The 22,489-nt window shown below is 39.3% G+C and overlaps 1 protein-coding gene across 4 annotated transcripts in view; it reads left to right on the plus strand.

Annotated features, from left to right (window-relative positions):
* Positions 1–1,406: 1,406 nt before the first annotated feature.
* SLC2A2 (solute carrier family 2 member 2) overlaps positions 1,407–22,489 on the plus strand; it is a 37,545-nt gene continuing 16,462 nt past the window's right edge. For 2 of the 4 annotated variants that reach the window (XM_082394070.1, XM_082394071.1), the window contains exons 1-4: positions 1,407–3,017; positions 10,842–10,934; positions 15,039–15,301; positions 20,169–20,293. In XM_082394070.1, coding sequence (XP_082250196.1) covers positions 3,003–3,017; positions 10,842–10,934; positions 15,039–15,301; positions 20,169–20,293 — 496 coding nt within the window. In that variant the 5' untranslated portion in view covers positions 1,407–3,002. Of the gene's footprint in view, positions 3,018–10,841; positions 10,935–15,038; positions 15,302–20,168; positions 20,294–22,489 lie in introns of those variants that run through there. The other 2 variants (XM_082394072.1, XM_082394073.1) reach the window with 2 other exon arrangements.

Raw genomic sequence — 22,489 nt, forward strand, 5'->3', positions numbered from 1 at the left:
CATACGACCCAACAACTGCACTCATGAACATTTATTCCAGAAAAAGAAGACTTAATGGTTACACAAAAAGGTTTTTCTTTATTTACATGAATATTTATGGCGGCTTTATTTGTAATAACCCAGAACTGGAAAGGACTGAGATGTCCTTCAAAGGTTAATGATTAAACAGGCTGTGGTACATCCATTCCATGGAACAATACTCAGCAATAAAAGCAAACAACCGACACATGCAACTTGGATGCATCTTGAAGGAATTATACTGAGTGAAAAACACCAACCTCAAAGGTAGCATGCTGTGATGATTAATTTGATGTCTCAACTTGTGGCCACAGTACTCAGACATTTGGTTAAACATTATTCTGAATATTTCTCTGAGGGTTTTGGATGAGATTTATATTTAAATCAGTGGACTTTATAAAGATGCAGACATAGAGAACGGCCTTGAGGACACGAAGGGGGAAGGGTAAGCTGGGACGAAGTGAGAGAGTGGCATGGACCTATATACACTACCAAATGTAAAATAGATAGCTAGTGGGAAGCAGCCGCTTAGCACAGGGAGATCAGCTCGGTGCTTTGTGTCCACCTAGAGGGGTGGGATAGGGAGGGTGAGAGGGAGATGCAAGAGGGAGGGGATATGGGTATATATGTATATGTATAGCTGATTCGCTTTGTTATACAGCAGAAACTAACACACCATTGTAAAGCAATTATACTCCAATAAAGATGTTAAAAAATAAAAAATAAAAAAATAAAATAAAATGAAAAAAGGAGTAATCAGAATGTGACTTGAAGGGTTTACAAAGTGAATCCTAAAAAAACAGCCACACAGAGCTGTTTCACGCCGCCCAGAGGGGATCTCTGGGTGATTCTGGACACTGGCGCACCTCATTGAGGGGCCCCCATCCGGACAACAAAGCGAGAAAAGCCTGACTTTATCCCACAGCCAGGGAAACACGAAGACGCCGCCTTCATGCAATCGGACCCGCAGCTCCTCGGGTGGGCGCTAAGGCAAACTCTCCTGAGAGGCCGAAATGCGTTATCAGTTCTCCGGAGGCTAAATCCCAGTGCAATCACTGCAGCAATTCCTCCACCCTACAGCCGGAGATAAAGTTTCAGCCATCCCTAAAATGTGCAGAGATTACTCATTTCTGAGTAAGAGAACAGGAGAGGTCTGGGCTAAACCGGAGGAAACTGGTCTAGGTGGCTTAAGGTCCAGCGTCCCGGTTAAGCGAGTGGCAGGGCGTGCTTCCAATGCAGAGAACAGCTCCCTTGCGCGCTGTGCGCGCAGCTCCAACCCGGCAGGAGAAGTTAAAGGCTCCCCGGCCCCACGCAGCACTCAAGGCCATCTCTTAAAAGGAAGATTCAAAAAACAAAGGTTGGTAAACAGAGGGAACTATCATTTTTGACAGCCGCACAAAGGCTTTCTGGCAGAGTGTCCTGTCGCTGGAAAATGATTGCTAAGGAATCGTCTCCTGATTAAATACGCTCAGACAATTGGTCGTGCGCATCACCAGCTGAAACTGGAGCAGAAAGCCAGGAGCCGGCTACGCACTGACGGCAGCGCGGCTACCTGGGGTCTTTAAATTCTGATTGCAAAACTGCTCCCCAAAGCTGGAGTCTGCAAGGGAGAGTGCCTTATGTTATGATTCAATGGGTTAATCCATGTAAAGCGCTGAGAGCAGCACCTGGCGCTAAACAAGAACTCAGTAAAGATTAACCATCTTTGTTAGTAATATTCATTCATGCCTTTCCACTAAGAAATTACTGTATTGCTGTTTATGGTTACGTTTCTCTCTCCTTATGCATTTTGAGCTCCAAAGTGTCGTGTTTATATCATGCATCTCAGAGCCTGGGACTGTGCTGGGCTCAATAAAAGTTTGTGATTTGAATTGAATGATACTCACTTGCATTACCTTGCAGAAGTGATACAAATGAAAAGAGTGGGGAAATAAAAGACAAATGAAATCTGAGTCTCCTTTACCTTCTCATTCTCTGTTTCTTCATAACACCCCTCATTTATGGGGCTGTTCGTTACATCTTCTCTGCTGGACACCAGTAACACGGTTTGCCAGGCACAGTTCAAGCTCAGCCAATTTTGATGTCACCTGCCCACCCACCCCGACTGGACATGGTAGAGGATGTGCAGACGGGCACAAGCCCAAGCCCTGGGAGAGTTATTTGAGAGCTCCACTGCTGCCTCCTTCAGGTGCCTCTTGACATACACCGAACCAGTAACTATAACAGCAAAAACAAGAGCAACCAACATTTGCTGAGCACCTATTATTCACCGTGCTAAACACTTTCATATATTACCACATTTAACCCAACCAATAAACAAAGTGTATAGTCTGTTATTTTCATTCTATCAGGTGAAAAAACTAAGGCACAGAAAAGTCACAATGAGCCACTTGTTTAAGGTCACAACACCAGTAAAATGGTGAGATTCAAACCCAAGTTCCTGACTCTCCAAACGCATTCAGGTCACCACTCAAGCCTACAGTGACCTCTGGCCACACAGTCCAGCTCTGAAACGCAAGCACCACAGTACTGTTTCTCTGCAGGGCAGTGCATGTGCCTCCCACGCACCTGTCTTTCTTTTCCCCACAGCATAGCGTGGCAGCCCAGCTTCTCTCATTTTCGACAAAAGACCCCAAAGATTTCTTTTTTCACCTGCCCCTGGTTACTGCCCCATTTAGAACGTGCCTTAAAACATGACCGCCTCTGGTTTCTAACTTATGCCTAAGGGACCTGCTCCCATTTTCTTTCCTGGTAGAACAAAGGCATTGAAGCCACAGAGGCAAAGCATTTATTGATTGGATTCTCATCAATATTCACCCTCTGCCCAAGATTAGACTTGGCCTCATGCCTTCTTTGCCTTGCTCCTCCTACTCTAATGTATAACTAGTCTCAGAAAGCTGGAGGAGGACAGTCAGGGACCGGCCACTGCATCTGCCACACTCACTACAAGACCTGGAATCAAGAGCAGGACTCCAACCCACAAAATGACAGAAGATAAGGTACAGTCGTATTATGTCCATTTGAGGACATGAATAGGGAAATCTGTTGAAGTCAGTGAGCATATTGAGGATTTGGGGGATGTTGGGTGTAGCTATCACAGATCAAAGCTACTTCTCTTGGCCGATTGATAGTTTGGCTGCTAAAATAATCATAGTTTTTATTCAGTAATTGGGATTTTAAGTGTATTTGCTCTCTTTTCTGACTAGTCTGTGTAATGTTTTCTCGAGTGGTACTACATAACCATAGTACGGAAGGAATGTGCAAAAAAAGGCATATTAACCCAAATCTAACTAATCGTGAAACTGATCTGAAATCTTCAAAAATATCAATATTTGAAAAACAAGGGGTAGAAGGCCTGTTCTAGATTAAAGGAGACTAAGAAGAACTGATGACCAAATGCAACAAGTGATCTTAGATGGTGGAAGGAAGAAGAAAACAGCTCTAAGGGACAATATGGGGATAGTGAGAAATTTTGAAAATGGTATATTAGATAATGTTTTATAACTATTACGTTCTTGGATATGATAATGGTATTGTAATTATGTAGGAGAATGTTCTTAGTGAGTACATGCTGAAGTATTTAGGAGTGAAGTGACACAAGTATCTGCTACTTATTTTCAAATGATTCAGCCAAAACAACACACACACACACACACACACACACACACACACACACACACGGAGAGTTAAACAGATGTGGTAAAGGTTAACCATTGGTGAACACAGGTGAAGGTTATGGAGTGTTCACTGCACTACTCTTTCAACTTCTCTGTAGATATACTTTTCAAAATAAAAACTTGAAAATACAAAGGGTGTAGTGCTGTTGCTGTTTTCGAAGTATCCCCCAACCAAATGCACCCACCTCTGCACACAATCATACAAGTAGGTACATGCGTGTTAGAGTAGGACCTCTAAGTTCTGATCTGGTGTAACTTACTCTGCTGAGCCATCTTTCATGTCAGTAAGTGAAAGGCTAGGTGCACAGGCTTTGTAGTCAGGGGCCTGGATTTGGAGTGTGCTGATACTACTTACCTGTTGTGATACTGGGGTTAAGTTATTTGACTGGCCTATCCACTAATTGAGATTTTAAGGATATTTTCTCTGTTTTCTGACTAGTCTGTGTGATTTTCTCGAGTGCTTTTCTCTATTGCAACAAATTAAGAACACACTGGGATATAACGTAAGGATATAGTATGGGATATACAAGGATTATAATAGTTCCCTACTGTATGGGAGTAATTAAATGAGATAATATTAGAGAAACTCAGATGACAAACATTTTAATGTCAATAGTTATGTATTTATATAATGTGTATTTAAGGAATAACTAGGATTTCATGATTTCCTATAACAGCCCAGGATACAGCTAAAGTAGTTAAAACTTTAAAAACAGTATAAAGACAAATATTAAGTTAATAACTATACAGATGGTATGTAGATTTGGCAAAAATTATGAAGGTAGTGTTCAAACAGCTGAAGTTTGGTAGATACTGCAAAAAGAAAGGTGCTTAACCACGGTGCCTGGCACATAGCCTATGATCAAGTTTCATATAGAACTATCATTAAATTCCCTTAGGGGCCTTTAGAAATTGTGTTGTAGTACTTCTCTTGAGAATTAAGGAATTGCCTAAAAAGGGAACCCAGAAAGAATGAGAACTGATGTAAAACACAATGTTATAGCTTTGTAAAACCACCCAGACTTTGAAAGAAGTGAACTAAGCATGAGACTGAGGGTTAGGAGACCTGGGTTCTCACTCTGGATATACCCAGTAATGCACTGTATAATTCAAAAGACTTGGACTCAGATTCTTCAACTGAAAAAGGAAGAGATTAGCCTAGAATCCATTGCTCTCAAAGGTCCCTTTCAGCTTGAAAGTTCTATGGCTTGAGAAGCTCCTGGACTTTTCCAAAGTAGGGTGCAAGATCGCCTTTGGGTTGGTGTACATAGTATTTTGTAGAGGAAAGAGTACAAGCTCTGCTCCCCACCTAGTCAATCAATAGATGCTGAAAATCTGCCTTTTTGTTTGGCAGTGGGAGTGTAAGATGAGCTCTGGTTTCCAATACAAGAGTATCTGTTATTCATCAGCTATGTGTGTTGGGCATACCACTTAATCTCTGAGCCCTGGTTTCCTCACCTGTAAAATGGGGATAGTTTCATGTACTTTGCAGTAGTGTTGTGAAGATTATTGGTGATGTCTAAAAATTTGACAGGTGGTTGTTTGGCAAGAGTGATAAATGAGATGATAATGATGTGATTAAAGATCAGTTGTTTTTTTAGCCCTTTCACTATTTATCGGAAGACCACAGTGTGTATCTTATTCCGCCTTTATAACAATTCTATGCATTAACTATTATTATACCCATTTGCAGGGTAAAGAAACTGAGATTTGGGGATGTTAAGGGCCTAGCTGGGACTCTTCCAGGTTTTCTGACTCCCAAGCCTATTTGTTTTTCCTAATAGACTCCATCTGATTTCTAAGCCACAAAATAAACACCACATTAGTTTTATGTTAAGGTTCAGCCACTTGCCCATTCTACTCTTCGACATTTATCCAGCAGCATATTTTTAATTGGATATAGAACATAGTTTCTTTAACCTAAAATTATTAAGCTCCAAATTAAGACAGTCTTTCTAAAAGTGCATGCTTAATACCCTGTTGCCTATGAAGAAGTTGAGAGAAAAGGCTTGAATATCTTCTGCCACTTGGTGGATATATGGCCTTTAGATGAGTTCATTACCCTTTCCATATCATTACCTTTTCCCATATGTAAAATGGTATAATAATTTCCACTTACAAGGTTGTTGAGAGAACAGGCAAACCATTTAGAACACAGAGCCTGGACAAGAGTAAGTTCCTCTCTAAGTTCTCACCGTTTTCACTGGCTCCTATGTACCTATCCTTGAGTCAACCTCTTGGATATTAGATTGAATGAATGGAGGTTAATGCGCCAATTCAAACTAAGTTGTTTAGTAGTTTTCAGAAATTTTCCCTCTCATAAACAAAACTTTCTCTGACCAAGTCTAACCACAAAGAAGGTTAACTACAAATGTTATCTCTTTTTATTTCACAATGGAAAAAGAAATGATGGGAAGTGAAGAGCCAGTTCAAAATGGAGTTCAGAGAGGGAAATCAAACCTGAAAATAAGAGGTACAAAACAAAAACAAAAAAGAAAATGCAATCAAACAGTTCCACAGACTTTGATATTTGGTATGATCACTTTGGTTGGGAATCCAAGTGGCCTGCTTAAAATAAATGAGATTGCTCCTTATCTGACCAACTGGATGAAATTTCTTTTTTTTTTATTGCTACTTTAATGGCTCAATTAATTACCTTAAATTAATTACCAATTTAATTACTCATACAATTTTTTGGATGAAATTTCTTTTTTTAAAAAATTAATCAATTTATTTATTTTTGGCTGTGTTGGGTCTTCGTTTCTGTGCGAGGGCTTTCTCCAGTTGCGGCGAGTGGGGGCCACTCTTCATCGCGGTGCGCGGGCCTTTCACTGTCGCGGCCTCTCTTATTGCGGAGCACAGGCTCCAGACGCGCAGGCTCAGTAGTTGTGGCTCACGGGCCTAGTTGCTCCGAGGCATGTGGGATCTTCCCAGACCAGGGCTTGAACCCGTGTCCCCTGCATTGGCAGGCAGACTCTCACCCACTGCACCACCAGGGAAGCCCCGAAATTTCTTTTTCTTTTTTTTTTTGATTGCTACTTTAATTACTCAATTAATTACCTTAAATTAATTACCAATTTAATTACTCATACAATTTTTTGGATGAAATTTCTATCTCAAGGAGTTAAAGTGGGGAACTGCAGGCCATGGGTGGCAGTACCAGAGCCAACACTGAAAAAGAAGCCAGGAAGACCAGAGGACAAAGACTTCAAGAACACCCTAAGATTTCTAAATGTTTAAAACCTCTCTTATCTCCTTCACAGCGGCTTTTTTGTTATCCCTCTAATGTGAGAAAGTGATCTTGGGGGCAGCTCCAATATTTCTATAGCAATGACTTAGAACAATTTGATTGGAAGGTAATGGGACAGGAGTTCCAGAGATCTTCTACGTTTGAAAATTAGCTTACATTTTTGTCAAAGCAATGAAGGAACAGCTAACACTGTTGTGACTGAGACTGTCATTTGGAGTGGAAGAGGAAGGCTGATGGAGATTATAGGGGACCAGATCTGCTGCAGCCACTACCTTCATCCCCAACTTCCATTTCTGTAGCACCGCTGCTCACCATTGCTCACCAGTTGGGCTCAAAATAAGAAGAAAGGAACCAAATGCTTGTCTGGTGGGGACAGGAAGAGAGAGCCAGCGGAGAGCAGAAGCCCAGGGATGGAGTGGGAGGGGCAGTCACTAAGACAACAAGTGCTGGGAGGCTCTGCCACGGAAGAAAAGGAGATGCAGGGATGAAACTGGGCAAGTATATCATAGCCCTGGGCTTGGTGTTGGGTAGGACCTGAGGTTCTTCTTCAGCTGAGCTACAGATGAGCAGTTGAGTAGCCCTTTTTGATTTTCATCAGAAACCTCACGGAAGTTTTTTATGGGTGTGTGAGGAAGGAGGGGATTTGTGTGGTGAGTGGTGGGAAAATGGAAAATGCGCTTGGAACTGGTCGGTGTTTGGTGATTTGCTTCAGCATCACAATCGGCAAATCCTATAAATATGCGCACGCTTAGTTTTTTTTTTTCAATTTAGAAAGATTAGGATCCTAGAGTTTCAGACCTGTTTGGCTTGTGAATGTTTGTTTCTGATCAATGAGAAATGCAAAATAACCAAGTAATTAAAAGCATAAGTTCTGGATCCAAATCATTATTCTATCAATACAAGTTACTGGCTGTAAGACTTTAACTAGTCTAGTTATCTATAAAATAGGGATACTAATGGTACTGTCATGAGGAGTGTGGTTGGCAGAATAATGGTCCTCAAAAGATGTCCACAACCTTGTCCCCAGAACCTGTGAATATGTTACCTCACGTAGTAAAAAGGGCTTTACAAATGCCATTACCGTTATGGACCTTGAGATAGGGAGATTCTGGCTATGAAGATGGAGGAAGGGCATGACTAATCAAGGAACGCTGTGGCCTCCAGAGCTGGGAATGGCCCTTGCTTTACAGCTAGCGCAGACCCTGGTCCTTCAACCACAAGCAACTAAATTCTACCATCAACCCAAATTTTCCCCTACATCCTCCAGAAAGGAACACAGCTTGCCAACACCTAAATTTTAGTCTGATGAGACTAGTGTCAGACCTTCTCAGCTACAAAAACGGTAAAATAATAAATTTGTGTTATTTAAGCCACTGCTTTGTTTGGTTATTTGTAATAGCAACAAGAGAAAACTATTACAGGTAAATGACATAATACACATACCGCCGTGAATGGCATGCAGTAGGCAAAATATTCAGTATTAGGCATTGAAGCTGTGTTTGCATTGCACCTAACATCAGATTGTCCAGATTGTAGTAATGGAGATTATCAAGAAGGGGGTTAAAGCCTGCTTAAGGCACTTCTTGGTCCCCTCATTACTAATGATGCTATCTGTAAATGGGATGAAATTCTCTGTCCTTGGAAACAGCTTAAAGGGAAAAAGGATTTAAGGAGAAATCACCAACCAAGTGAATGGAACCTCATCTTAGCTTTGGCTGCCTGAGCCACTGCATTTTAGATGTCTCCAGTTCCATTTTAGAGGATAATTCAAAGTCTCTGGTAATCCCACACACCATAACCATACCGTGTGTGTGTATTTGTGTGTGCAAGCACTCGCACATGTGCACTTTTTACATATATTTTATTTATAATTATTTTACTATTATTAATAAATAACTATATATGTATATATGATTTATATCTAATAAATACAAATGTGAATTATATAATTATATGATATATAAGATATTATATATATGCTTCATAGTTATATGATATTATATGGTTCTTTGGAGATATATATATATATATCATATTAGCATATAATTTGGGTCAGCTTTGATGTCTTGTCTTTCAGGGAACAAAGTTACTGGGAGGGAAAGTCTATATAGGTGCCACCTGCAATTAATTCTGAATTAGTAGAAAGAGAGGGAACATACAGATTCCCAATCCTCACCCCAGAGATTCCAATCCGCTAGTAGATCTGAGGTGAGCCCCAGGAAGCTACACATGTAATAAGCTCTTCAAGTAAAGTCTGGTTTTAGGACCACTAGACAGTAACTTCAAGGGCTCTCAGGGTGGTACTGTGATAATACTTTGTTGATGATGACACTGTGAAACTTCTGATCTCCAGCTTAATTGGGGAATACGGAGGTCTGGTTAATTAGCTATTCTTCATGCTGGAGTAGGGGGATTTATAATTATTTGCCAATTTAGAGAAAAACTGAAGATTATATAGGGAAAGTGGCTTGGGTCACATACCCACTAAGTATCAGAGTGGGAACTAAACGCTGTGTTGATATGACTCATTCATTCATTCAACAAAGTTCCTGCTATATCTCATGTCATTTACTTTAAAATTTCAAATTACATAATTTTACATGAAATATTTTCCTTATAAAATGTATAATAATATAAATAAAAGAAAAATACTCTTTTACCCCACCTCTCCAGTCTCACATTCCTCCTCAAAGGTCATCCTTTTGTTATTTGTTCTTAAGAAAATATTCTATGAATTACATAAAACACACACAAATCAAATAACACTTAGGTTTAAGTCTTTTTAAAAAAATAATGAGATTTCACAATTTCCTTTGTCACTTAAAAAGTCAGTATATAACAATCACATTATTCTAACTGCAGCATAATGTGTTGTATGTATCATGATGTATTTGAATCTATTTGGCCATTCCACTGAATGACATTTAGATTCTTTCCACAATTCTTGCTATAACATGCACAAAAATGCTGCGTCACATATCCATATACGTGACTCTGTATGCATGATATGATTTCTCTAAGATGGTTAGACATGTAATTATAAGTTGAAAGGGATGGATGCTCTGCCACTTTCTACAGTTTTTTGTAGCTGCATGAAGTTGGGGAGAAAATAATATCCCTTAATTCACAACTCTAGGTTCAACAAGTTGCAGATCCTGAAAACTATTTTACCTAGATGTTGATGTGGATTGTGGTGCCTCTTAGATGAGTTTTGAGGTGTTTCTGTATCATGGCAATGTCCAGCAGAGCTCCCTATCTCTTTGTTACTGGTGTCTTATTTGACTTTTCAATGATTTTTAAAATTTTATTTTAAAACTGTTTTTATCTTGGCAGTGGCCTTTAGTCAGCAGCAATTCTAGTTCACAGTCCTGATTTTGAAGCTTAAAAGAATATATACAGTGGGAAGCAGCCGCATAGCACAGGGAGATCAGCTCGGTGCTTTGTGACCACCTAGAGGGGTGGGATGGGGAGGGTGGGAGGGAGGGAGATGCAAGAGGGAAGAGATATGGGAACATATTGTATATGTATAACTGATTAACTTTGTTATAAAGCAGAAGCTAACACACCATTGTAAGGCAATTATACTTCAATAAAGATGTTTAAAAAAAAAAAAAAAAGAATATATACACATATATATATGGGAAAGTATGTCCGGTTCCTCCCCTGGACGAAGCTGTCCCAGATTTTTGCTGCTTTAGCAGTGTAGGGGAAATGAAAGGTGACCCCACAGTCCCATATGAATGAGCCCTGCCAGGAGCATAGGGCACACAGTGAATGAGTATCAAGGGGCAAGAAACAGCCAGTGGAGCCTGTCAGAAGTCCAAGCTGCAGAGTGATGGGACGATGGTAACTGGAATTGCCTGGTGTTTCCCAGCCCTGTGTTTCGTTCCCCACAGGTCACCAGGACCTTGGTTTTTACTGTCTTCACTGCCGTGCTGGGTTCCTTCCAGTTTGGATATGACATTGGCGTGATCAATGCACCTCAACAGGCAAGTGAAACGTGCACAAGTTCTCTTTTTGGCAATTTCTAACAGTGACAGAAAGGTATCTGCTCCACATGCAGAGAGATAAGGTGTGTCCACGTGGGGAACACGGGATAATCCTGGTCTTCTGTCAGGTTCCACAGGCATGGTTCCAAGGCTGATAACTTGGCCTTGACTCCTCACTTTAAAACCCTCACAGAAAAAGAAAGAGTAATAAATAATCCTTGATCTCTGATTCAGCTATTCGCTGAGCTCACAGAAAACTCCAGCTAGAATACCACATGCCTAAGGATTTTTTTTAAAAAAACTTAAGAGCTGATTGAAGCATGCATTCAGAGCTCCCAGACGCACAGATGGAAATGCCAGGGAATAAGAGGAAACAATGGAAGGATAGGGTTGTTTCAGTGCACAAACATGTATTGAGCACCAACTCACTGTGCGTCAGGCACTAACATATGCTCTCCCCCATTTGACTCGCCCAACAACCTTATTATGCCCATTTCTTGTCCAGATCAAAACATTTTGGAACCCTGCGGGGGTGGGGGGTAGGCAGGGGAGGGGATGGAATTGGATGAAGGAGGTCAAAGGTACAAACTTACAGGTATGGATAAATAAGTACTAGGGATGTAATGTACAACATGATAAATATAATTAACACTGCTGTATGTTATATATGAAAGTTTTTGAGACAGTAAATCCTGAGTTCTCATCACAAGAAAAAAAAAGACAAACAAGCAAACAAAACACTTAGGAGCCCTAACACTAACAAGATTCTAGTCCTTCCCCCTACTCCTGTCTCCCATAGGTGACCCAAAGTAAAATAATACAAAACTTTTAAATAATAGTCAAGAAGGCCAACAAAGTTTGGGTTTTCTCCATGTTGACTATTTGAATGGGTATTTTTTAAAAATATTGAATAATTTCTATCATTTTTCTCATTTACTTTGTGCATCCCTACTCTGGTTTCCAGTGAAATAGACAGGAGAAGGATGTCATTTTTCTCCGATCCCACAGCCTATAAGTGGGGAAACCAGGACTTCGTCCCCTCTGCTCTGAATCAGACTGTCAGGTCATTTAGGGTGGGATTGATGTCTTATTCTTCTTCCTGGCACCAGTGCCAAGCACAATGATTGATGTAAACAATAAAGTGTTTAGTGAATGAAGAAGAGAGAGAGAAAGAGACAGAGAGAGAGAGAAGAGAAGCTAGGGGAAGGGGTGGCATAAGGTGATGGTACAAGCATTTGTTCGGTGCCTCCTATGAATCCATCATATTTCATCTGCTTCTCTTACGACACTGGACTCCAAGGAAAATGTAAGAGACTGCAGGGTGTGAACGTGTGAAGTGTGTACTTGCCACAGTCCATCTGCTGAAAAGGGTTGCTCCTTGAGCTAAAAGATGTGCCCTGGTTAGGTACCACATAGCATCATGAGTGTGGCAGCCCTTGCCAAGGCTGAGAGACTTAGGGAATAACTCTGGGGGCCATATTATTTTTTCTGTGGGTGATAACAGCACATGCTAATTTAACAGGATTCTTGAAATTTGGAATTGGTAGAACCTTTTCTCTTCTTGTGGGAGAACTTTTCAAATCCTTGTTTAAAGCATCCTCTTCAATCTCGGAGGGAAAATTAATCTAAGGTTTCCCCTCCTCCAATCCAAGTCCTAGAGCCAGACCTAAACACAGAGATCCCCCATCCACATCCGGCTTAGTGCCCTCTCTATAACCCCTTCCTTCTGTATGGAAAGAGCTGCTTAAACACTATTAAGTAAGAAGAGTCATTCAGGCCCTTACGTAAGAAGAGTCATTCAGGCCCATTTGTTTTTATTAGCAGAATGACATTTGGAATTATTTTAGGGTATTTTAAAGTCACACTTTTTTTACGAGTATGAAAACTATGCATGCCTGTTGCAGAAAGTTTTAGAAGAAAAAAATTCATGATTTTTCATGTAGAGCAAACTGCTGAGAACATTTGGGATATTTCTTTTCAGCCTTTCTTCTGTGTATATTATCCATATAGAGTGGCCTTCCATGAGGTAAATGTCTGGATCAGACCTCTTTTATTGTAAGAGGATATCATTCTTTCCCTCATCAGCTGATTTTACCACATAGGACTTTGCCCAGGACTGGCAACCTAGGGCAGCTGCATTCCAGGTCCTTGTCAGAGGTCCTCCCAGCTCATTGCTGCTGAATAGTGACCAAATCATCAAGAGGAATGACACAGAAGGAAGACAGCCTGAAGGATGTGCCTTTACTCGATTATACTTTTGTTTGATCTTTACCTCTACTGAAACACATTATAAAATATGGCACTGTGAAATCTAGTTTTGAACGTTGTTTATTCTGTTACATACTGAACTCTGTGAGGACCCATACAAGAAACTTCCTTCAGGTCTCAACACCTTCTCAGGTACTACTGAGTTGTTTTTGATCTTCAGAATTCACCAGTATAATATGACTGTTTTCCTCTCTTTTCACTGGCTGCTAGGAAGCTTATTAATAAATTTAGAGCTCACCTAAAGCAAGGATACAGCACCTAGTGTTTGAATTTGTATATCAACTTTATTTTTGGCCTCATCTTTCCCAATCTTTATTCTTATTCCTACTTTTATGTTTCTATTAAAATATTTACAGAAGCCAATTTAAATCCTGCTATGCAGGGGTAACCATGGAGTGAAAATATATCTTTTCAAACTTCAGGATATTTTCAATTTGGATAGTTGCCAACCTTTAAAACTTGAAGAATTTTACATAAAAATCCAGATTTCTGGCTTCTCTTTAAAAATTAAAGAAATAGACATTTCTCCAAAGAAGATATACAGATTGCCAACAAATACATGAAAGGATGCTCAACATCACTAATCATTAGAGAAATGCAAATCAAAACTACAATGAGGTATCACCTCACACCAGTGAGAATGGCCATCATCAAAAAATCTACAAACAATAAATGCCGGAGAGGGTGTGGAGAAAGGGAACCCTCTTGCACTGTTGGTGGGAATGTAAACTGATACAGCCACTATGGAGAACAGTATGGAGGTTCCTTAAAAAACTAAAAATAGAACTACCATACGACCCAGCAATCCCACTACTGGGCATATACCCTGAGAAAACCATAATTCAAAAATATACATGTACCACAATGTTCACTGCAGCACTGTTTACAATAGCCAGGTCATGGAAGCAACCTAAGTGTCCATCAACAGATAAATGGATAAAGAAGGTGTGGCACATATATATACAATGGAATATTACTCAGTCATGAAAAGAAACAAAATTGAGTTATTTGTAGTGAGGTGGATGGACCTAGAGTCTGTCATACAGAGTGAAGTAAGTCAGAAAGAGAAAAACAAATACCATATGCTAACACATATATATGGAATCTAAAAAAAAAAAAAGGTTCTGATGAACCTAGGGCAAGACAGGAATAAAGACTCAGACGTAGAGAATGGACCTGAGGACATGGGGAGTGGGAAGGGTAAGCTGGGACGAAGTGAGAGAGTGGCATGGACATATATTCACTACCAAATGTAAAATACATAGCTAGTGGGAAGCAGCCGCTTAGCACAGGGAGATCAGCTCGGTGCTTTGTGTCCACCTAGAGGGGTGGGATAGGGAGGGTGAGAGGGAGGCGCAAGAGGGAGGAGATATGGGGATATATGTGTATGTATAGCTGATTCACTTTGTTATACAGCAGAAACTAACACAACATTGTAAAGCAATTTTACTCCAATAAAGATGTTAAAAAAAAAATTAAAGGTCATGCAACACTAGTCTCACATTGCAACTTCCTCCTTCAGATGGGACAAATAAATTCTGCCAACTCACTATTACATTCTCAAAATTACAGACAGTATTTCAGTCCTCTAGTCATCAAGATCCTTCTTGCCTCCTTCACTTGTTTGTTCCTGTCTGGTTCCTGTTGGCACTGGAATTTGTGACCTCTGTTTCATAGGATACGGTCAACTGAAACAACTATACGCGTTAGTATGTGTATAACACACATAATTGAGATAATCCTGTTTAAACACCTAACAAATATTTTAAAGGAAAAACAAAAATATACAGAATGTTTGAAATATTGGAGCTATTTTTCTTTATTTTATCTCCTTAGGTAATAATAACCCATTATAGACATGTTTTGGGTGTTCCGCTTGATGACCGAAAAGCTATCAACAGCTATGCTATCAACACTACAGAGGAACTACCCACAAGCCCATTCCTAAGGGTCCCAACACCAACCCCTTGGGCTGAGGAAGAGCCTGTGGCATCTGCCAGCCTCATCACCATGTTCTGGTCCCTGTCTGTGTCCAGCTTTCCAGTTGGTGGAATGATTGCCTCATTCTTTGGTGGGTTGCTTGGGGACCAGCTTGGAAGGTAGGCAAATTTCATAAACAAGCATAAACACAGAAACTTCAGTATTTTGGGTGTCATAATTTGTTTAGAAAGAAATCATCTTTCCTTTTGTGGAGTAGTTTCAGAGTTGTTTTTTCAACTCACGACCCTATGAGTTAGGTTGGTATTGGACCAAATAATGGAGAAATCTGTTGCAACCATCGGCTTAATAGTGGAGGCATTTACAGCAAAAGTGAGTTTGGTGTGTATTTCTAGATAATCACTCTGATTCTCTGACTTTGTAACTTGTAAAACATATTGAGAAACCACTGCACAAGTGGTTTACTCAGGAACTCAGTGGGGAGTCAAGCGTGGAATTTTTAACCTGGGAGTCGATTGTTGGCTTCATCAAATTGCTCCATTCCTCAGACATTCAGGTTTTCATTTTCGGATTAGAATTTGACATTTGGATCAGTCAGGTCCTAAGGTCCAGTCAATATCCCCAGCTCCCAGTTGCCCAATATACTTGGTATGGGGTTTCTAGCTGCTGCTCCTTTTATCTCAAAGCCCCAACCACAGATGAAGCAAGTGGTGTCTCCATTTCTCTATTTTGGTTTCTATTACGTGTTTTGGATTAAAAACATCAGTGGAACTCCTTTACACTCAAATTTCATTTAGTCATGTGATGTACTAAAGCTCTTGGATTCCCCACACCCCCATAGAGAGGAAGTAAAACAGAAAATAAAACGGTTATTTCTTTAGATTTATTTTCTGCTCTTTGTATCCATCTTTTATCACTTTTTTTCTCATGATAAAAACATGCAAATATGGAAAATTTAGAAAATGCAAAAACCTTTAAAGTTCTAAATGATATAGGCAACTATCGTAGTAATACTGGATTACAATTCATTTAACTATTTTTTTAATATTTATTTATTGTATTTATTTATTTTCCATATATATATATATATATATATTTTTTTTTTTTTTTTTTTTTTTTTTTTGGCTGCGTTGGGTCTTAGTTGCAGCACACAGGATCTTTGTTGAGGCATGTAGGATCTTTTTTGTTATGGCACACAGTCTGCTCAGGTTTCTCTCTAGTTGTGGTGTGCGGGTTTTCTCTCTCTCGTTGAGGCACGCGAGCTCAGTAGTTGTGGCGCGTGGCCTTAGTTGCCCCGCAGCATGTGGGATCTTAGTTCCCTGACCAGGGATCGAACGCGCGTTCCCTGTATTGGAAGGCGGATTCTTTACCACTGGACCACCAGGGGAGTCCCTCATTTAATTATTAAAATCCCTACTTTTTTTTTTCTTGGCCATGCCACATGGCATGCAGGAATCTTATTTCCCGGACCAGGGATCGAACCCGCACCCCCTGCAGTGGAAGTGCAGAGTCTTAACAACTGGACCACCAGGGAAGTCCTAAAATTCCTACTTTAAATTATAGTTTTCCCTCTCTGGTTATTAAATTCTGATAAGTTCTTCCTCTTGTACTGGAGCTTTCATATAATAAGACTGTAAGAATTTCTCTTAAGTAATGGGTAGCATGGTAATGCAAGTTTTATTCTTACTCTTATTTGAGAGGGACTTCCTCTACCATAAAAGAAAATGGTCAGTTCTTCAAATTTTTATCAACTTACTGGTGTTTAGCTGATCTTTAAATCAGTATCCATAAATTATGCAGGTCATTAACTGGCTTTAATTATTTTAAAAATTTAAAAATCATTTCAATTTGCACCAAGTTGGTTTAAGCAGTAGTTGGAAATTTTTCTAGATTAATTATGTCTAAAATAAATAAAATTAAGCAAAGCTAAGTTAAATTTTTAAATATGGATAGACCGACTCTTTTAGCAGCTATTGATGTTTTATACTTCTTCTCATCACTGAAGAAAAAATTTAAGCCCTTGTCCCTCATTTAAAGACGAGATTCTAACAATACAGTGACTTACTCTAAAACATTTAATTAGTGTCCTGGTGATGGAATCAGGATGCATGTCTTCTCAAGTCTTAGGATTTAGGGGCGTCCCTGGTGGTCCAGTGGGTAAGACTCTGTGCTGCCAAAGCAGAGGGTCCGGGTTTGATCCCTGGTCAGGGAACTAGATCCCACATGCATGCCACAACTAAGAGCCTGAATGCCTCAACTACAGATCCCGCATGCTGCAACTAAAACATGCCACAACGAAGATCCTGCGTGCTGCAACTAAGACGAAGCGCAGCCAAAAAAAAAAAAAAAAAAACGGTCTTAGGATTTAGCATCAACAATGGTCATACCCCAAAACAATGTCAAATGACCATTTATCAAATTATTTATTGTGAACTAAAGTGAGACTTCCTCCAACTCTCGGTAGAAAAATGATCCTCCTTGAAAATAGCCCTAAAACTAATAATTTTAACTTCAAAATTAAGACAAAATAGTTCAGTCTCTCTCACAAAACTATTTTTCTAGGGAGATTCACTAAGAAATAACATGATAGTCCTTATTGCCAGGGTCATTGCTCTACTAGTTAAAAGTAAATAAAAGTGTACTTTTCCGTTACTGCTTTAAAAAACATCTTTCCTTGTAATTGTGTTAATAGTCAATAGATGTCTATAGCCACTATTTTATAGATTTGGGTTCTCAAAGTCAAATTTTACTTAAAATTTAAGTACCAGGCTAAGGTGGGGGAGACCATGATCTGGGCAATCCACACTACCACGAGTGAAGGAAGGTATACACAGCTTGCCTCTGAATATGTTCTTCCTTTTGTATCAAAAATGGAACTCACCAAAATAAAGCATTAACCTTTGGTTTCACACAGATCAAATCCCAGCTCTGTCACTTAATAGCTATGTGAAAATGAGCAAGTTACCTCAGTTCTCTAAGACGTTTCCCTCCATCTGCAATGTGGGGAAAAAAATACCTCCCTCGTGGCATTATTGTAAGGATTAAATTAAAATGAATATAAAAGGTTTAGTACACTGCTTGGCACAAAGTGAGCAGGCAGCAAGTGTAGATGATGATGATGAAGAAGCCTATGCCTACAGAAGTATTTAGAGCAAGATTTAAAGAAATATACTTAGACATATATTTCTTTCTCCCTGATTCAACCATTTCGTGTATTTTTAGATTATTTATTCTTGGCCATTTCTCACGTCTGAGCAGAAGTTAAAATCCTTTAAGGTGTATAGAGTGCTCCAGCATCCACCGGTAGTAAGGAAGAGGGACTTTAGAGCAATCCGGCATCAAAAATACTTTCAGGCTATCTATCTCTTTTACGACTTTTTATCTTTTTCCCGCCTAATGGAATATACTATTAGCTAGCTAGTAACAGTTTCCTAGGGTAAATTATTGAATTTGCCTGCCCTCTGTCCTTGTGTAAAGAAAAAGCACTTCACAGAGAAACACCCCTGTCTTTTTCTACTATGCAGTTCTGAAGCTGGTCAGCTCTAAAGCACTCTTTTTACCTGTCTCTGGGTAGTTGATAACTTGCATATACTAGTTTGCCGTTACTGCTCTAATGAATTACTACAAACTTAATGGCTTAAAACAACACAAATTTGTTTCCTTACAGTTTTGGAGACCCAAATTCAGTTTCACTTGGCTGAAGTCACAGTGTCAGCAGGGCTCATTCTTTCTGGAGGCTCTGAGGAAGAGTCCATTTCCTTTCCCTTTCCCAGCTTCTGGTGGCCATTTCTGTTCCTTGGCTTGTGGCCCCTTCCTCCATCTTCAGAGCACATCACTACAAGCTTTATTTCTTTCATCACATCACCTTCTCTTCTGCCTTCCTAGTATAAGGATAGTCGTGATTACATCATTGGGCCCGACTGGATAATCTCTTCAATTCAAAATCCTTAATTTAATCAATCTGCAAAATCCCTTTGCGATATAAAGTAACATATTCCCAGGGTCTGAAGATTAGGATGTGGACTCTTGTGGGGTATTATCCAGCCTATCACATGGTTTTTTGGGCAATCATTGCAGTATGAGATTATATAGTTTTATTTTCCAGAAAAAAAAAAAAATCTGTTTGGTGTTTAAGATACTTGCTTAGAAAAAGCTCACCTATTAAAGTTTGAAACACTGAAATAGAGCATAACAAGATACCTACATTTCTTTGTGGGACAAAAATTTTCACACCTGTTCACTCAAATTCTTTTATTGGCCTTAGCATCGACTGAACTTTGAAGAAGGTTTTTGTGTACCTCACTTTCCCATTTAACAGGAGGAAGAGTATCAGATACCTGCAAATGTCAATTTTCATATGATTAATTTTGAAAATGATGTTTTTGTTGCTATTGTCAGCTTTATTACATATTTTACATTGGTTGACATTAATTCATAGATTCTGGAAATATGCTGGCATACAATGATAAAATAGGGATAACTATAGTTCTCTATGATAAGGCTTAAAGTAAAAGCATGTTTTAATTTACTTCCAAATAATTCATACTAAAGAAAACTTAACTTTGAAAGTTCCTTTCATGATCTATATCAACTAAAAACTTGTACCATTAAAAGAAAAAAAAAGGGATGTCATAGATTACAACTACGGAATTAAATTTCGCTATCACCAGGCAATTATTGTTTAAAACAATCAACTTCTAGAAAACTTAATTGTTAACTATTTGAAAAGGTGTCAGAAGTGTTATATTAAGGCAAACCAGTCATCATTACAATTGAATCATCTCTATCAAAATGTGGAGATCAGGTACATGCAACCCAAATTCTCTCATTATATATATATTACTTATTGTTAATGCTTTAACCCACAGACAGATCAAAGTAGCAATCATGGTTTAAGATTCCCCAACTAGCTCTATCAGCAAAATTAAAATAGTCAGTCTTAGGTAAAAATCTCAGCATGCTCTGAAAGCAAATAATTTTACCAAGTTTTGATGCTAAATTTATAATCCTTGCTTTTCAAATTTTCAGAATCAAAGCCATGTTGGTAGCAAACATTCTCTCATTAGTTGGAGCTCTCTTGATGGGGTTTTCGAAATTGGGACCATCTCACATTCTTATAATTTCAGGAAGAGGCATATCAGGACTCTACTGTGGTAAGTCATGCACACACACACATACACACACATGCACACTCCCACACAAACACATACACACACCTGAAAATTATTCTGAAGGCAGATGTGGTTACATGTAGGGAATTTTTTTGAGCCTTGAGTGACATTGTGAAAGGGAAAGGCAGTAACATAAAGTTGTAGTCCTGAGTCAGGGAGGTTTGGGACCAGTAAGTGGAGTTGTAAGGGTATATTCTTATCCACAGCAATGACAGCATTTCTAGTCGTATGATCTAAGACAAATTATTTAACTTTGTTTCCTTATCCAGTAAGTGAGAAGGATAACAGTATCTACCTCCTGGAGATGCTTGTGAGAATAAGTGTTCAGCATAGAATCTGACTACAGCAAACTGCCAAATGTGCTAGCTGTTATCATTACTCCTGTTGTTCAGTAGACAGTGGAAGACTGCTATGCCCAGACCCCTAACTCTACCCTTATGGCCTACCTGGCCACTGATGTCTCTGTCTCTCCTATCTGGAAAGACCCTGACATCCTGGCCCATCTCTCACACCACATTCCCTAGCCCTAAATGCTTCCACATGTAGCTGGTTGAAGAGTTAAAGTGGTGCTGACCATGGGGAGAGGGAATCAGGCAGAATCAGTTGGTAGAGGAGTGCAGAATGGAGGAAGGTTGCTCCTCCTAAGAACTTCACATCTAAACAGCTGAATCACTATTTCTTGGAGACAGCTTTTCAAACTACCTGAAGCAACTTATCAGCAGAAAGGGAGGATCGTGCATTCTCTAAAATAGTCAAATCTTTGCTTCTCAATCCCAGCGACACCCATTGTCCCAAATCATAGCCACTAATAATATCCATTGGGGGTGGGAGAGGAAAGGTGAGGGCACAAAATGGTGTATAAAATATTTTTAACAATTTTACCTGCAAAGAGGAAAGACTATAATTCCATGCATCTTCAATGATCAGTTGAAACAAAAGTCTAAGATTACTTGTCTCTTTTTGTTGTTTTCAATGCTAATAAAAATAACTGAAAGGGTAGCTTGATCCAGGTAAAGAGTCACCCCACTTGTGGAAAAAGCTTTGGATTCAGAGTGAATCGATTCTGGCACTGTCTCTGTCTGGCCTTAGTAATTGAATGTGAGACTCAGTTTCCTCTTCTGTAAAATGCAAATAATAACACAATCAAAGAAGTCCAAATCATGATTCTTCTATCTTTTCTCTCTATTTTTTAAAATATAGCAAGAAAAAAATTACAAAATATTTTTGGTAAAGTTGAAAATAAATGCTGTAAACATAACATGGAGCAACCTATCACTAGCATAGCCAAGTAACTTGTACTCTCCAACCACCTTTTAAAATTACGTCTGATTCTATTATGAGCATTAAAATTGCTAAAACTTATAGGAAATACAATTTGACTTCAGGTTCATGTGACTTCAGACCTGTGAGCTTACCTGCACTTTCTGTTCTTGGGGTATAATGTTAGGCATTACAGAAAAATAGTACAGCCTAGAATAGGACCAAACAAATGGGGTTTTTCCCCCTTCTTCTTTAAGATCAACAGACCACACATTAGAGTTACATGTAAAAGCAGAAATTCAGATGCTGTATCAATCATGTAAATGTTCATGTGATATTAAGAACAATTTGAAGCCTTAAAAAATATTGAAAAAAAATATTGAAACAATTCCTCAAAGCATCTTCTATATATTTGATAGGCAGGCCGTCTCTCTAAGAGGAAGTCTCTGACAAATCTTACTTTTAAATTCTTAAGAAAATGCCAAACATCGCATTCAGCCTTGCTCATTGATAGTCTCTGACCTTTTTATGCACTCAGCAAATGGCTAGATACTCCACCATTTCCAACATGACTGATTACATCTGCAACTAGGAAAACTATAGAAGGCAGAATGCCCTAGAGCTTTTTAAATTTCAGTATTCCTTTAAGCACCAGAAGTCTTTATGCAAATAAAATCTTTTCTGAAGCCTATTATTTGGAGAGAATAAAGAAGCTAGGTTTGCTCTGGTTGGAGTGACTGGGGGAAGAGCATCTGAGTTCCTCAACCCCTTCCACCTTCCCCCTCAGCCTGGCCAACTCAACTGTGATCTTGAGGCACCTCCACATTGTGGAAACTCAGACAGGGCTTGTAGTTCTCCACTAACACTCTATTGCACTGTGATCTTGGCTAAGTTGTTTCTCACCTTTATCAAGTAAAG

The sequence above is a fragment of the Balaenoptera borealis genome (assembly GCF_965194805.1).
Source record: "Balaenoptera borealis genome assembly, chromosome: 5".
In the NCBI taxonomy this organism is placed as follows: domain Eukaryota; kingdom Metazoa; phylum Chordata; class Mammalia; order Artiodactyla; family Balaenopteridae; genus Balaenoptera; species Balaenoptera borealis.